The 17,667-nt window shown below is 43.6% G+C and overlaps 1 protein-coding gene across 2 annotated transcripts in view; it reads left to right on the forward strand.

The window, feature by feature from the left end:
- PDZRN4 (PDZ domain containing ring finger 4) overlaps window positions 1-17,667 on the forward strand; it is a 265,975-nt gene that overhangs the window by 228,069 nt on the left and 20,239 nt on the right. For both annotated transcript variants that reach the window (XM_073619931.1, XM_073619932.1), the window contains one exon: window positions 2,270-2,386. In XM_073619931.1, coding sequence (XP_073476032.1) covers window positions 2,270-2,386 — 117 coding nt within the window. The remainder of the gene's footprint in view (window positions 1-2,269; window positions 2,387-17,667) is intronic.

The following is a 17,667-nucleotide window of genomic DNA, read 5'->3' on the forward strand; positions in this document are numbered from 1 at the left end:
CCACTCATCCCATTCAATCCCCCTACCACTGATCCCCCCCACCACCACCCTTTCCACTGTTCCCACCCCCCTCACTGCTGCCACTCATCCCACCCCCCCACCACCTCCACTGATCCTATCCCCACCCAACCACCACTGCTGCAACTGATCCCACCACCACCGCTGCCACTCATCCCAGGGGCGTAACTACAGGGGTCACAATTGCAATGGTGCACATGTTGCCCATGTACACCTTGATGGGGGGGCTTATAGAGGAACAAATCCCCTCAATTTTTCTCCTGCAGCCGCTAAAAGCCTGCTTCTCCTCCTCTCCCTCCCATAGGCGTTCAGTGGCTGTAGGAGGAAAATGGAAGGGATTTGTTCCTCCATATGCTGCCCCTTCTATCCAAGTCCTGCTGCCCCTGGGATCAGTGGGAAGGGCCCTGGCTGGAGGTCAGGGGGGTCCTTCATAGTTTCTTGCACTGGGGCTCTGAAGGTTCTAGTTACACCTCTGATTGCTTGGATGCTGAATGCCAGTTGGACAGGACCAATTAACCTTTTCATTTGGATGTGTAAGTTGCACATATACATTAAGAAACCTATACCCAGTTTATTTTCAAAACCAAAACTTTTTTTAGTTACCAATGGTAGGGATCTAAGGTAAGTTTCAAGATAGCACCATTAGCATGGTACAGTAGATAAGTTGTTTAATTTTGCAGTGTCTTTCTGAAATGCACATAGCTACAAAGTTTCTAAATGATGCAAAGAAATGTAAATTTTTTTTATCTCCATGAAAATGGTAAGTAGTTCAGTTTGAATTATTAAATATATATACAGAAAGGGATTTGGACTAACAATGGCTTTTTATGGCAGCAATTTGCAGATTCTACTTACAGCATATTGCAGCTGCACCAATACTTTCAAGAATCATTTTTAAAATTACATTTGCTAAGTTACCTTAGAGTGTCACATAGGTATTGGACCCTTTGTGTTGCCAGGCAAATGTAGGCCCTAAAGAGGGCTGATCGATATAAGGAAGCTTAAAATTAAGGATGATGGGCTTTGCTGTGGACCACTCCTGGGTTGCAAGCCACATTTACATTTGGAGTGACTACAGCTGGTATCAGGCAGAAATAAAGCATGGTATTAAAAATGTGAAGTCAAGGCCAAATAGGCAAAGAGTCAGGACAGATGGATAATAAGGATTGTTGAGAAATAGGTAGAAAGTCAGGGCAGGCAGGTAACAAAGATTGTCAAGAAATATGCAGAGATCATAAACAAGCTTTAGAAATATAGCAGGGATGACCAGTACAGGAGCCTTAGAACAGATCTTCAAAGAGGTCTTCATGTGGGCAACACCCAAGTACTCTGAGCAGGGTTAAATAGCTTTCCCAGACATGGACCTCAGAGGAAGTGTCTGGCAGCACTTCTTGCAAAGAACTAACAAGTGCAAAGGGACACAATCTAAACACTGGACTGGAAAAGACCTAGGGCAGGTTCAAAAACAGTTGCACAGTGGAACAGAAATCAAGCATAGGACCCAGGTACAAAGCATCAGACTGGTCCTGAAGCTGCAACATGAACCTCTTTGGACAGAGACAGAGGTTGGCTTTTGAGGTTGGGTCATGGATCATGAGGGTGTAAAAGCCAAAATGGCATACCACGCCTCAATCTCTGATCATTCTGTCCTCTGGACTTAGGTCTGTCAGTGCTCCCATATGTGTGTGAATAGGCTGTGACATATTTAACCATGTATTTCTCTGTGCCTATGACTGCCATGCAGGTCTACAATATTTTCATTGGTGGTGTAATTTCTAAGCTTTTTGTGATATTCAGGGAGAAACAGAACAACACACTGATTCCAGGCCAAATTTGTTTTACTGGCATTAGAGTTGAAATCATTTCAGCATTTTCCAGCACATTTAGCTTTGATGTTAAGATTAAAATGAATACAGAATATGAGTGGTTTTGTCGCTAACCACTTTCTACCCTGCAGTAGAGCTGACACTAGCAGGATCACAGAGCAGTTACACATTTACTACTGTTTATTGATACTTTAATATCTTTCAATGTGTTATGGGATCCAAACATTATCAACAATTGAGTCTTATTGTTTATGTGAGGGATGAAAGGCAGTGGAGATGAATATGTTATCTGTCTTATTTTGGTGCAAAGCAGTGTTTCAAAAGAGTCATTATGATGAAAGGAAGTGGTCAGGCATTTCTATTAGTGCCTACGCCACATTACCATGTGTTAGTACTAATGTGATGTACTAATGTATTCTTTACAGCTGGATGAAGGGTGGCTTGATGATGAAAGGAATGAATTCTTGGAAGAGTTAAACATGCAGATGCTGGAGGAACAACATAATGAAACAATACAGTACTCTGCTAATGAAGTGCAACAGGTACAAATGATTACATTTCTAATGTAACACACATTATTAAACATGCAATATAATAATTATATTAATTTTGTTTTTCTTTTATATAGTTGGAGATGGAATTTCTAGCTCTTATAAAAGTGTCCCTTCACTTAACAGCTATACTTGCAAATATGTTGTGCTATAGCAACTCCTAATGACACATAGCCTAGAGCATTCTGTGGATTAATAACTTTTTCACATTTGGACAGGATTTGTCTATCTTTCTGCATTGAAACCACTGGTGAAATTATCTACATTGCTCATAATCAGGACTGAAATCTAAATTTAGTTTTGAAGGGATATTCATGTAATAAAAAAAAGGAAGACATAGCCAAACTAAGCTATAGCAGATTTAAGCAATAGAAGATTTAAAAATCCAATGTAGTGTAAATTTCTTACCCAATTATTTTGATATGATCATTTGGTACTGGAATAAAACCACTTCAATACCAGGCACTTTCACCCCCCCTGCCCAATCCAATTTTCAGCTTTCAGCGCTGTCGCATTTTGAATGACAATTGCGCAGTCATGCAACACTGTACCAAAACAAAAATTTTATCATTTTTTTCCCACAAATAGAGCTTTCTTTTGGAGGTATTTGATCACCACTGGGATTTTTATTCTTTGCGCTACAAATAAAAAAAGACCAAAAATTAAAAAAAAAAAGTTTTTTTACGTTTCTGTTACAAAACTTTGTAAATAAGTATTTTTTCTCTGTCACTGATGAGCACTGATGAGGCTGTACTGACGGGCACTGATGGGGCATTACTGATTGGCACTGATGAGGTGGCACTGATGGGCACTGATGATGATGATGCACTTATATGCAGCACTGATGGGCACTGATAGGCAGCACTAATAAGCAGCACTGATGGGCACTGATAGGTAGCACTGATATGCAGCACTAATTGGTACTTATGGGTGTCACTGATGGCCACTGATAGGCACTGATAGGTGGCACTGATGGACACTCATAGGTGGCACTGGTGGGCACTTATAGGCAGCCCTGATAGGCAGCACTGATCAAGGGGCACTGACAGGCAATCGCTGATGGGCACAGAGTGCCATCCTAATGGGTACTGATTGGAATCCCTGGTGGGCTCACCTGATGGTCTTCAGTGGGAATCCCTGGTGGTCTCCAGTGGGCAATCCTGGTGGTCTCCTGTGGGTATCCCTGGTGGTCTCCAGTGGGCATCCTCAATGGGTCTCAACTGATAATCAATACGCTGATTATCAGCGCAGACACCTCCTGTCAAGAGAGCAGCTGATCGGCTCGCCTCTACCCGCGTGTAAAAGAAGAAAACTGCTCTGTATACCTAAACCCTTAAACTAAGCCGCAGCTCAAATGTGAGATATACACAGAGAATGACATATTAAAAAAGGGAGCTACGCTCTATACTAATATACTGAAAAATATAAACATTGCATAATAAAAATGTGACAAAAGTGAACAAAAAAAAATACAAAATGCACAATGACACAATTGATGAGTGGCATTATATGTCAGCAAGTCCCAATGATGATATAAGGAACTAAAGCAAATGCATTCTTCAAGATGAATGATGTGTGGAAAACAGTAACAAGTAGGGATGAGCTTCGCGTTCGAGTCGAACCCATGTTCGACTCGAACATCGGCTGTTCGATCATTCCCCGAATTGCGAATGTTATGGGCCGTTCGCGCCGAATTCGTGTGGCGCGTCACGGTCCATAATTCATTACTGGCTGATGGTTGGCTAAGTATGCACCATGACCCGCATGCTTGGCCAATCACAGCACCGTCAGTAGAGAGAGCTGTAATTGGCTAAAGCCAGGGTGGCTTTGGCCAATTATGGCTCAGGGGGTTTAGAACACGTCCCACACTATATAAGGCCACCTGCACGGCGGCCCTGTGTAGTGTGTTCCAGCATGCTTAGATAGACAGAGAGACAGTGTCATTTCATTTGAGTTAGTTAGATTAGGCAGGGCAGTCAGTGAGTTAGCTGCACTTACAGTGTATTGTGTATATATATATATGCATCCCAGGTGTTGTGTATATATATATATATATACACACTGTATTCAGTTTAGCTAGATCCATTCCTGTTATCTTCCTGCTGACAGGCAGGCTTGTCTTGTTACAGTATTTACAGCTACCTGAAGAAAATTGCTGGTGTTCTTTTGATCCTATTAGTACCACAGTCAGGCAGCTAGACTATTTAGTGTTAGTGTAGTGCGTCCTCCTCACAGTGTTCAGTTAAAGCTACAAGTTAGTTTAGTGTGACCTCTGCACAGTGTTCAGCTAAAGCTACAAGTTAGGGTAGTGCGTCCTCCTCACAGTGTTCAGCTAAAGCTACAAGTTAGTGTAGTGCGTCCTCCTCACAGTGTTCAGCTAAAACTACAAGTTAGTGTAGTGAGACCTCTGCACAGTGTTCAGCTAAAGCTACAAGTTAGTGTAGTGCGTCCTCCTCACAGTGTTCAGCTAAAACTACAAGTTAGTGTAGTGCCACCTCTGCACAGTGTTCAGCTAAAGCGACAAGTTAGTGTAGTGCGTCCTCCTCACAGTGTTCAGCTAAAACTACAAGTTAGTGTAGTGCGACCTCTGCACAGTGTTCAGCTAAAGCTACAAGTTAATGTAGTGCGTCCTCCTCACAGTGTTCAGCTAAAACTACAAGTTAGTGTAGTGCGTCCTCCTCACAGTGTTCAGCTAAAGCTACAAGTTAGTGTAGTGCGTCCTCCTCACAGTGTTCAGCTAAAACTACAAGTTAATGTAGTGCGTCCTCCTCACAGTGTTCAGCTAAAACTACAAGTTAGTGTAGTGCGTCCTCCTCATAGTGTTCAGCTAAAACTACAAGTTAGTGTAGTGTGTCCTCCTCACAGTGTTCAGCTAAAACTACAAGTTAATGTAGTGCGTCCTCCTCACAGTGTTCAGCTAAAACTACAAGTTAGTGTAGTGCGACCTCTGCACAGTGTTCAGCTAAAGCTACAAGTTAGTGTAGTGCGTCCTCCTCACAGTGTTCAGCTAAAACTACAAGTTAGTGTAGTGCGACCTCTGCACAGTGTTCAGCTAAAGCTACAAGTTAGTGTAGTGCGTCCTCCTCACAGTGTTCAGCTAAAACTACAAGTTAGTGTAGTGCGTCCTCCTCACAGTGTTCAGCTAAAACTACAAGTTGGTGTAGTGTGTCCTCTGAACAGTGTTCAGCTAAAACTACAAGTTAGTGTAGTGCGTCCTCCTCACAGTGTTCAGCTAAAACTACAAGTGTAGTGCGTCCTCCTCACAGTGTTCAGCTAAAACTACAAGTTAGTGTAGTGCGTCCTCCTCACAGTGTTCAGCTAAAACTACAAGTTAGTGTAGTGCGACCTCTGCACAGTGTTCTGCTAAAGCTACAAGTTAGTGTAGTGCGTCCTCCTCACAGTGTTCAGCTAAATCTACAAGTTAGTGTACTGCGATCTCTGCACAGTGTTCAGCTAAAGCTACAAGTTAGTGTAGTGCATCCTCCTCACAGTGTTCAGCTAAAACTACAAGTCAGTGTAGTGCGACCTCTGCACAGTGTTTACCTAAAGCTACAAGTTAGTGTAGTGCGTCCTCCTCACAGTGTTCAGCTAAAACTACAAGTCAGTGTAGTGCGACCTCTGCACAGTGTTTACCTAAAGCTACAAGTTAGTGTAGTGCGTCCTCCTCACAGTGTTCAGCTAAAACTACAAGTTAGTGTAGTGCGACCTCTGCACAGTGTTCAGCTAAAGCTACAAGTTAGTGTAGTGCATCCTCCTCACAGTGTTCAGCTAAAACTACAAGTTAGTGTAGTGCGACCTCTGCACAGTGTTTACCTAAAGCTACAAGTTAGTGTAGTGCGTCCTCCTCACAGTGTTCAGCTAAAACTACAAGTTAGTGTAGTGCGACCTCTGCACAGTGTTCAGCTAAAGCTACAAGTTAGTGTAGTGCGTCCTCCTCACAGTGTTCAGCTAAAAGTACAAGTTAGTGTAGTGCGACCTCTGCATAGTGTTTACCTAAAGCTACAAGTTAGTGTAGTGCGTCCTCACAGTGTTCAGCTAAAACTACAAGTTAGTGTAGTGCTTCCTCTGAACAGTGTTCAGCTAAAACTACAAGTTAGTGTAGTGCGTCCTCCTCACAGTGTTCAGCTAAAACTACAAGTTAGTGTAGTGCGACCTCTGCACAGTGTTCAGCTAAAGCTACAAGTTAGTGTAGTGCGTCCTCCTCACAGTGTTCAGCTAAAACTACAAGTTAGTGTAGTGCGACCTCTGCACAGTGTTTACCTAAAGCTACAAGTTAGTGTAGTGCGTCCTCCTCACAGTGTTCAGCTAAAACTACAAGTTAGTGTAGTGCGACCCCTGCACAGTGTTCAGCTAAAGCTACAAGTTAGTGTAGTGCATCCTCCTCACAGTGTTCAGCTAAAACTACAAGTTAGTGTAGTGCGTCCTCCTCACAGTGTTCAGCTAAAACTACAAGTTAGTGTAGTGCATCCTCCTCACAGTGTTTAGCTAAAACTACAAGTTAGTGTAGTGCGTCCGCTGAACAGTGTTCAGCTAAAACTACAAGTTAGTGTAGTGCGTCCTCCTCACAGTGTTCAGCTAAAACTACAAGTTAGTGTAGTGCAACCTCTGCACAGTGTTCTGCTAAAGCTACAAGTTAGTGTAGTGCGTCCTCCTCACAGTGTTCAGCTAAAACTACAAGTTAGTGTAGTGCGACCTCTGCACAGTGTTCAGCTAAAGCTACAAGTTAGTGTAGTGCGTCCTCTTCACAGTGTTCAGCTAAAACTACAAGTTAGTGTAGTGAGACCTCTGCACAGTGTTCAGCTAAAGCTACAAGTTAGTGCAGTGCGTCCTCCTCACAGTGTTCAGCTAAAACTACAAGTTAGTGTAGTGCGACCTCTGCACAGTGTTCAGCTAAAGCTACAAGTTAGTGTAGTGCGTCCTCCTCATAGTGTTCAGCTAAAACTACAAGTTAGTGTAGTGCGACCTCTGCACAGTGTTCAGCTAAAGCTACAAGTTAGTGTAGTGCGTCCACCTCACAGTGTTCAGCTAAAACTACAAGTTAGTGTAGTGCTTCCTCTGAACAGTGTTCAGCTAAAACTACAAGTTAGTGTAGTGCGTCCTCCTCACAGTGTTCGGCTAAAACTACAAGTTAGTGTAGTGCGACCTCTGCACAGTGTTCAGCTAAAGCTACAAGTTAGTGTAGTGCGTCCTCCTCACAGTGTTCAGCTAAAACTACAAGTTAGTGTAGTGCGACCTCTGCACAGAGTTTACCTAAAGCTACAAGTTAATGTAGTGCGTCCTCCTCACAGTGTTCAGCTAAAACTACAAGTTAGTGTAGTGCGACCTCTGCACAGTGTTCAGCTAAAGCTACAAGTTAATGTAGTGTGTCCTCCTTACAGTGTTCAGCTAAAACTACAAGTTAGTGTAGTGCGACCTTTGCACAGTGTTCAGCTAAAGCTACAAGTTAGTGTAGTGCGTCCTCCTCACAGTGTTCAGCTAAAACTACAAGTTAGTGTAGTGCGACCTCTGCACAGTGTTCAGCTAAAGCTACAAGTTAATGTAGTGCGTCCTCCTCACAGTGTTCAGCTAAAACTACAAGTTAGTGTAGTGCGACCTTTGCACAGTGTTCAGCTAAAGCTACAAGTTAGTGTAGTGTGTCCTCCTCACAGTGTTCAGCTAAAACTACAAGTTAGTGTAGTGCGACCTCTGCACAGTGTTCAGCTAAAGCTACAAGTTAGTGTAGTGCGTCCTCCTCACAGTGTTCAGCTAAAACTACAAGTTAGTGTAGTGTGACCTCTGCACAGTGTTCAGCTAACCCTACAAGTTACTGTAGTGCGTCCTCCTCACAGTGTTCAGCTAAAACTACAAGTTAGTGTAGTGCGACCTCTGCACAGTGTTCAGCTAAAGCTACAAGTTAGTGTAGTGCGTCCTCCTCACAGTGTTCAGCTAAAACTACAAGTTAGTGTAGTGCGACCTCTGCACAGTGTTCTGCTAAAGCTACAAGTTAGTGTAGTGCGTCCTCCTCACAGTGTTCAGCTAAAACTACAAGTTAGTGTAGTGCGACCTCTGCACAGTGTTCAGCTAAAGCTACAAGTTAGTGTAGTGCGTCCTCTTCACAGTGTTCAGCTAAAACTACAAGTTAGTGTAGTGCGACCTCTGCACAGTGTTCAGCTAAAGCTACAAGTTAGTGTAGTGCGTCCTCCTCATAGTGTTCAGCTAAAACTACAAGTTAGTGGAGTGCGACCTCTGCACAGTGTTCAGCTAAAGCTACAAGTTAGTGTAGTGCGTCCACCTCACAGTGTTCAGCTAAAACTACAAGTTAGTGTAGTGCTTCCTCTGAACAGTGTTCAGCTAAAACTACAAGTTAGTGTAGTGCGTCCTCCTCACAGTGTTCGGCTAAAACTACAAGTTAGTGTAGTGCGACCTCTGCACAGTGTTCAGCTAAAGCTACAAGTTAGTGTAGTGCGTCCTTCTCACAGTGTTCAGCTAAAACTACAAGTTAGTGTAGTGCGACCTCTGCACAGAGTTTACCTAAAGCTACAAGTTAATGTAGTGCGTCCTCCTCACAGTGTTCAGCTAAAACTACAAGTTAGTGTAGTGCGACCTCTGCACAGTGTTCAGCTAAAGCTACAAGTTAATGTAGTGTGTCCTCCTTACAGTGTTCAGCTAAAACTACAAGTTAGTGTAGTGCAACCTTTGCACAGTGTTCAGCTAAAGCTACAAGTTAGTGTAGTGCGTCCTCCTCACAGTGTTCAGCTAAAACTACAAGTTAGTGTAGTGCGACCTCTGCACAGTGTTCAGCTAAAGCTACAAGTTAATGTAGTGCGTCCTCCTCACAGTGTTCAGCTAAAACTACAAGTTAGTGTAGTGCGACCTTTGCACAGTGTTCAGCTAAAGCTACAAGTTAGTGTAGTGTGTCCTCCTCACAGTGTTCAGCTAAAACTACAAGTTAGTGTAGTGCGACCTCTGCACAGTGTTCAGCTAAAGCTACAAGTTAGTGTAGTGCGTCCTCCTCACAGTGTTCAGCTAAAACTACAAGTTAGTGTAGTGTGACCTCTGCACAGTGTTCAGCTAAACCTACAAGTTACTGTAGTGCGTCCTCCTCACAGTGTTCAGCTAAAACTACAAGTTAGTGTAGTGCGACCTCTGCACAGTGTTCAGCTAAAGCTACAAGTTAGTGTAGTGCGTCCTCCTCACAGTGTTCAGCTAAAACTACAAGTTAGTGTAGTGCGTCCACCTCACAGTGTTCAGCTAAAACTACAAGTTAGTGTAGTGCGTCCTCCTCACAGTGTTCAGATAAAACTACAAGTTAGTGTAGTACGACCTTTGCACGGTGTTCAGCTAAAGTTACAAGTTAGTGTAGTGCTTCCTCCTCACAATGTTCAGCTAAAACTACAAGTTAGTGTAGTGCGACCTCTGCACAGTGTTCAGCTAAAGCTACAAGTTAATGTAGTGCATCCTCCTCACAGTGTTCAGCTAAAACTACAAGTTAGTGTAGTGTGACCTCCGCACAGTGTTCAGCTAAAGCTACAAGTTAGTGTAGTGCTTCCTCCTCACAGTGTTCAGCTAAAACTACAAGTTAGTGTAGTGCGACCTCCGCACAGTGTTCAGCTAAAGCTACAAGTTAATGTAGTGCGTCCTCCTCACAGTGTTCAGCTAAAACTACAAGTTAGTGTAGTGCGACCTCTGCACAGTGTTCAGCTAAAACTACAAGTTAGTGTAGTGCGTCCTCCTCACAGTGTTCAGCTAAAACTACAAGTTAGTGTAGTGCGTCCTCCTCATAGTGTTCAGCTAAAACTACAAGTTAGTGTAGTGCGTTCTCCTCACAGTGTTCAGCTAAAACTACAAGTTAATGTAGTGCGTCCTCCTCACAGTGTTCAGCTAAAACTACAAGTTAGTGTAGTGCGACCTCTGCACAGTGCTCAGCTAAAGCTACAAGTTAGTGTAGTGCGTCCTCCTCACAGTGTTCAGCTAAAACTACAAGTTAGTGTAGTGCGACCTCTGCACAGTGTTCAGCTAAAGCTACAAGTTAGTGTAGTGTGTCCTCCTCACAGTGTTCAGCTAAAACTACAAGTTAGTGTAGTGCGTCCTCCTCACAGTGTTCAGCTAAAACTACAAGTTAGTGTAGTGCGTCCTCTGAACAGTGTTCAGCTAAAACTACAAGTTAGTGTAGTGCATCCTCCTCACAGTGTTCAGCTAAAACTACAAGTAAGTGTAGTGCGTCCTCCTCACAGTGTTCAGCTAAAACTACAAGTTAGTGTAGTGCGACCTCTGCACAGTGATATGCTAAAGCTACAAGTTAGTGTAGTGCGTCCTCCTCACAGTGTTCAGCTAAAACTACAAGTTAGTGTAGTGCGACCTCTGCACAGTGTTCAGCTAAAGCTACAAGTTAGTGTAGTGCGTCCTCCTCACAGTGTTCAGCTAAAACTACAAGTTAGTGTAGTGCGACCTCTGCACAGTGTTTACCTAAAGCTACAAGTTAGTGTAATGCGTCCTCCTCACAGTGTTCAGCTAAAACTACAAGTTAGTGTAGTGCGACCTCTGCACAGTGTTCAGCTAAAGCTACAAGTTAGTGTAGTACGTCCTCCTCACAGTGTTCAGCTAAAAGTACAAGTTAGTGTAGTGCGACCTCTGCATAGTGTTTACCTAAAGCTACAAGTTAGTGTAGTGCGTCCTCACAGTGTTCAGCTAAAACTACAAGTTAGTGTAGTGCTTCCTCTGAACAGTGTTCAGCTAAAACTACAAGTTAGTGTAGTGCGTCCTCCTCACAGTGTTCAGCTAAAACTACAAGTTAGTGTAGTGCGACCTCTGCACAGTGTTCAGCTAAAGCTACAAGTTAGTGTAGTGCGTCCTCCTCACAGTGTTCAGCTAAAACTACAAGTTAGTGTAGTGCGACCTCTGCACAGTGTTTACCTAAAGCTACAAGTTAGTGTAGTGCGTCCTCCTCACAGTGTTCAGCTAAAACTACAAGTTAGTGTAGTGCGACCCCTGCACAGTGTTCAGCTAAAGCTACAAGTTAGTGTAGTGCATCCTCCTCACAGTGTTCAGCTAAAACTACAAGTTAGTGTAGTGCGTCCTCCTCACAGTGTTCAGCTAAAACTACAAGTTAGTGTAGTGCATCCTCCTCACAGTGTTTAGCTAAAACTACAAGTTAGTGTAGTGCGTCCGCTGAACAGTGTTCAGCTAAAACTACAAGTTAGTGTAGTGCGTCCTCCTCACAGTGTTCAGCTAAAACTACAAGTTAGTGTAGTGCGACCTCTGCACAGTGTTCTGCTAAAGCTACAAGTTAGTGTAGTGCGTCCTCCTCACAGTGTTCAGCTAAAACTACAAGTTAGTGTAGTGCGACCTCTGCACAGTGTTCAGCTAAAGCTACAAGTTAGTGTAGTGCGTCCTCTTCACAGTGTTCAGCTAAAAGTACAAGTTAGTGTAGTGAGACCTCTGCACAGTGTTCAGCTAAAGCTACAAGTTAGTGCAGTGCGTCCTCCTCACAGTGTTCAGCTAAAACTACAAGTTAGTGTAGTGCGACCTCTGCACAGTGTTCAGCTAAAGCTACAAGTTAGTGTAGTGCGTCCTCCTCATAGTGTTCAGCTAAAACTACAAGTTAGTGTAGTGCGACCTCTGCACAGTGTTCAGCTAAAGCTACAAGTTAGTGTAGTGCGTCCACCTCACAGTGTTCAGCTAAAACTACAGGTTAGTGTAGTGCTTCCTCTGAACAGTGTTCAGCTAAAACTACAAGTTAGTGTAGTGCGTCCTCCTCACAGTGTTTGGCTAAAACTACAAGTTAGTGTAGTGCGACCTCTGCACAGTGTTCAGCTAAAGCTACAAGTTAGTGTAGTGCGTCCTCCTCACAGTGTTCAGCTAAAACTACAAGTTAGTGTAGTGCGACCTCTGCACAGAGTTTACCTAAAGCTACAAGTTAATGTAGTGCGTCCTCCTCACAGTGTTCAGCTAAAACTACAAGTTAGTGTAGTGCGACCTCTGCACAGTGTTCAGCTAAAGCTACAAGTTAATGTAGTGTGTCCTCCTTACAGTGTTCAGCTAAAACTACAAGTTAGTGTAGTGCGACCTTTGCACAGTGTTCAGCTAAAGCTACAAGTTAGTGTAGTGCGTCCTCCTCACAGTGTTCAGCTAAAACTACAAGTTAGTGTAGTGCGACCTCTGCACAGTGTTCAGCTAAAGCTACAAGTTAATGTAGTGCGTCCTCCTCACAGTGTTCAGCTAAAACTACAAGTTAGTGTAGTGCGACCTTTGCACAGTGTTCAGCTAAAGCTACAAGTTAGTGTAGTGTGTCCTCCTCACAGTGTTCAGCTAAAACTACAAGTTAGTGTAGTGCGACCTCTGCACAGTGTTCAGCTAAAGCTACAAGTTAGTGTAGTGCGTCCTCCTCACAGTGTTCAGCTAAAACTACAAGTTAGTGTAGTGTGACCTCTGCACAGTGTTCAGCTAAACCAACAAGTTACTGTAGTGCGTCCTCCTCACAGTGTTCAGCTAAAACTACAAGTTAGTGTAGTGCGACCTCTGCACAGTGTTCAGCTAAAGCTACAAGTTAGTGTAGTGCGTCCTCCTCACAGTGTTCAGCTAAAACTACAAGTTAGTGTAGTGCGTCCACCTCACAGTGTTCAGCTAAAACTACAAGTTAGTGTAGTGCGTCCTCCTCACAGTGTTCAGATAAAACTACAAGTTAGTGTAGTACGACCTTTGCACGGTGTTCAGCTAAAGCTACAAGTTAGTGTAGTGCTTCCTCCTCACAATGTTCAGCTAAAACTACAAGTTAGTGTAGTGTGACCTCTGCACAGTGTTCAGCTAAAGCTACAAGTTAATGTCGTGCGTCCTCCTCACAGTGTTCAGCTAAAACTACAAGTTAGTGTAGTGTGACCTCCGCACAGTGTTCAGCTAAAGCTACAAGTTAGTGTAGTGCTTCCTCCTCACAGTGTTCAGCTAAAACTACAAGTTAGTGTAGTGCGACCTCCGCACAGTGTTCAGCTAAAGCTACAAGTTAATGTAGTGCGTCCTCCTCACAGTGTTCAGCTAAAACTACAAGTTAGTGTAGTGCGACCTCTGCACAGTGTTCAGCTAAAACTACAAGTTAGTGTAGTGCGTCCTCCTCACAGTGTTCAGCTAAAACTACAAGTTAGTGTAGTGCGTCCTCCTCATAGTGTTCAGCTAAAACTACAAGTTAGTGTAGTGCGTTCTCCTCACAGTGTTCAGCTAAAACTACAAGTTAATGTAGTGCGTCCTCCTCACAGTGTTCAGCTAAAACTACAAGTTAGTGTAGTGCGACCTCTGCACAGTGCTCAGCTAAAGCTACAAGTTAGTGTAGTGCGTCCTCCTCACAGTGTTCAGCTAAAACTACAAGTTAGTGTAGTGCGACCTCTGCACAGTGTTCAGCTAAAGCTACAAGTTAGTGTAGTGTGTCCTCCTCACAGTGTTCAGCTAAAACTTCAAGTTAGTGTAGTGCGTCCTCCTCACAGTGTTCAGCTAAAACTACAAGTTAGTGTAGTGCGTCCTCTGAACAGTGTTCAGCTAAAACTACAAGTTAGTGTAGTGCATCCTCCTCACAGTGTTCAGCTAAAACTACAAGTAAGTGTAGTGCGTCCTCCTCACAGTGTTCAGCTAAAACTACAAGTTAGTGTAGTGCGACCTCTGCACAGTGATATGCTAAAGCTACAAGTTAGTGTAGTGCGTCCTCCTCACAGTGTTCAGCTAAAACTACAAGTTAGTGTAGTGCGACCTCTGCACAGTGTTCAGCTAAAGCTACAAGTTAGTGTAGTGCGTCCTCCTCACAGTGTTCAGCTAAAACTACAAGTTAGTGTAGTGCGACCTCTGCACAGTGTTTACCTAAAGCTACAAGTTAGTGTAATGCGTCCTCCTCACAGTGTTCAGCTAAAACTACAAGTTAGTGTAGTGCGACCTCTGCACAGTGTTCAGCTAAAGCTACAAGTTAGTGTAGTACGTCCTCCTCACAGTGTTCAGCTAAAAGTACAAGTTAGTGTAGTGCGACCTCTGCATAGTGCTTACCTAAAGCTACAAGTTAGTGTAGTGCGTCCTCACAGTGTTCAGCTAAAACTACAAGTTAGTGTAGTGCTTCCTCTGAACAGTGTTCAGCTAAAACTACAAGTTAGTGTAGTGCGTCCTCCTCACAGTGTTCAGCTAAAACTACAAGTTAGTGTAGTGCGACCTCTGCACAGTGTTCAGCTAAAGCTACAAGTTAGTGTAGTGCGTCCTCCTCACAGTGTTCAGCTAAAACTACAAGTTAGTGTAGTGCGACCTCTGCACAGTGTTTACCTAAAGCTACAAGTTAGTGTAGTGCGTCCTCCTCACAGTGTTCAGCTAAAACTACAAGTTAGTGTAGTGCGACCCCTGCACAGTGTTCAGCTAAAGCTACAAGTTAGTGTAGTGCATCCTCCTCACAGTGTTCAGCTAAAACTACAAGTTAGTGTAGTGCGTCCTCCTCACAGTGTTCAGCTAAAACTACAAGTTAGTGTAGTGCATCCTCCTCACAGTGTTTAGCTAAAACTACAAGTTAGTGTAGTGCGTCCGCTGAACAGTGTTCAGCTAAAACTACAAGTTAGTGTAGTGCGTCCTCCTCACAGTGTTCAGCTAAAACTACAAGTTAGTGTAGTGCGACCTCTGCACAGTGTTCTGCTAAAGCTACAAGTTAGTGTAGTGCGTCCTCCTCACAGTGTTCAGCTAAAACTACAAGTTAGTGTAGTGCGACCTCTGCACAGTGTTCAGCTAAAGCTACAAGTTAGTGTAGTGCGTCCTCTTCACAGTGTTCAGCTAAAAGTACAAGTTAGTGTAGTGAGACCTCTGCACAGTGTTCAGCTAAAGCTACAAGTTAGTGCAGTGCGTCCTCCTCACAGTGTTCAGCTAAAACTACAAGTTAGTGTAGTGCGACCTCTGCACAGTGTTCAGCTAAAGCTACAAGTTAGTGTAGTGCATCCTCCTCATAGTGTTCAGCTAAAACTACAAGTTAGTGTAGTGCGACCTCTGCACAGTGTTCAGCTAAAGCTACAAGTTAGTGTAGTGCGTCCACCTCACAGTGTTCAGCTAAAACTACAGGTTAGTGTAGTGCTTCCTCTGAACAGTGTTCAGCTAAAACTACAAGTTAGTGTAGTGCGTCCTCCTCACAGTGTTCGGCTAAAACTACAAGTTAGTGTAGTGCGACCTCTGCACAGTGTTCAGCTAAAGCTACAAGTTAGTGTAGTGCGTCCTCCTCACAGTGTTCAGCTAAAACTACAAGTTAGTGTAGTGCGACCTCTGCACAGAGTTTACCTAAAGCTACAAGTTAATGTAGTGCGTCCTCCTCACAGTGTTCAGCTAAAACTACAAGTTAGTGTAGTGCGACCTCTGCACAGTGTTCAGCTAAAGCTACAAGTTAATGTAGTGTGTCCTCCTTACAGTGTTCAGCTAAAACTACAAGTTAGTGTAGTGCGACCTTTGCACAGTGTTCAGCTAAAGCTACAAGTTAGTGTAGTGCGTCCTCCTCACAGTGTTCAGCTAAAACTACAAGTTAGTGTAGTGCGACCTCTGCACAGTGTTCAGCTAAAGCTACAAGTTAATGTAGTGCGTCCTCCTCACAGTGTTCAGCTAAAACTACAAGTTAGTGTAGTGCGACCTTTGCACAGTGTTCAGCTAAAGCTACAAGTTAGTGTAGTGTGTCCTCCTCACAGTGTTCAGCTAAAACTACAAGTTAGTGTAGTGCGACCTCTGCACAGTGTTCAGCTAAAGCTACAAGTTAGTGTAGTGCGTCCTCCTCACAGTGTTCAGCTAAAACTACAAGTTAGTGTAGTGTGACCTCTGCACAGTGTTCAGCTAAACCTACAAGTTACTGTAGTGCGTCCTCCTCACAGTGTTCAGCTAAAACTACAAGTTAGTGTAGTGCGACCTCTGCACAGTGTTCAGCTAAAGCTACAAGTTAGTGTAGTGCGTCCTCCTCACAGTGTTCAGCTAAAACTACAAGTTAGTGTAGTGCGTCCACCTCACAGTGTTCAGCTAAAACTACAAGTTAGTGTAGTGCGTCCTCCTCACAGTGTTCAGATAAAACTACAAGTTAGTGTAGTACGACCTTTGCACGGTGTTCAGCTAAAGCTACAAGTTAGTGTAGTGCTTCCTCCTCACAATGTTCAGCTAAAACTACAAGTTAGTGTAGTGCGACCTCTGCACAGTGTTCAGCTAAAGCTACAAGTTAATGTAGTGCGTCCTCCTCACAGTGTTCAGCTAAAACTACAAGTTAGTGTAGTGTGACCTCCGCACAGTGTTCAGCTAAAGCTACAAGTTAGTGTAGTGCTTCCTCCTCACAGTGTTCAGCTAAAACTACAAGTTAGTGTAGTGCGACCTCCGCACAGTGTTCAGCTAAAGCTACAAGTTAATGTAGTGCGTCCTCCTCACAGTGTTCAGCTAAAACTACAAGTTAGTGTAGTGCGACCTCTGCACAGTGTTCAGCTAAAACTACAAGTTAGTGTAGTGCGTCCTCCTCACAGTGTTCAGCTAAAACTACAAGTTAGTGTAGTGCGTCCTCCTCATAGTGTTCAGCTAAAACTACAAGTTAGTATAGTGCGTTCTCCTCACAGTGTTCAGCTAAAACTACAAGTTAATGTAGTGCGTCCTCCTCACAGTGTTCAGCTAAAACTACAAGTTAGTGTAGTGCGACCTCTGCACAGTGCTCAGCTAAAGCTACAAGTTAGTGTAGTGCGTCCTCCTCACAGTGTTCAGCTAAAACTACAAGTTAGTGTAGTGCGACCTCTGCACAGTGTTCAGCTAAAGCTACAAGTTAGTGTAGTGTGTCCTCCTCACAGTGTTCAGCTAAAACTACAAGTTAGTGTAGTGCGTCCTCCTCACAGTGTTCAGCTAAAACTACAAGTTAGTGTAGTGCGTCCTCTGAACAGTGTTCAGCTAAAACTACAAGTTAGTGTAGTGCATCCTCCTCACAGTGTTCAGCTAAAACTACAAGTAAGTGTAGTGCATCCTCTGAACAGTGTTCAGCTAAAACTACAAGTTAGTGTAGTGCGTCCTCCTCACAGTGTTCAGCTAAAACTACAAGTTAGTGTATTGCGACCTCTGCACAGTGATATGCTAAAGCTACAAGTTAGTGTAGTACGTCCTCCTCACAGTGTTCAGCTAAAACTACAAGTTAGTGTACTGCGATCTCTGCACAGTGTTCAGCTAAAGCTACAAGTTAGTGTAGTGCGTCCTCCTCACAGTGTTCAGCTAAAACTACAAGTTAGTGTAGTGAGACCTCTGCACAGTGTTCAGCTAAAGCTACAAGTTAGTATAGTGCGTCCTCCTCACAG

The sequence above is a fragment of the Aquarana catesbeiana genome, linkage group LG03 (genome assembly GCF_042186555.1).
Source record: "Aquarana catesbeiana isolate 2022-GZ linkage group LG03, ASM4218655v1, whole genome shotgun sequence".
Classification (NCBI taxonomy): Eukaryota; Metazoa; Chordata; class Amphibia; order Anura; family Ranidae; genus Aquarana; species Aquarana catesbeiana.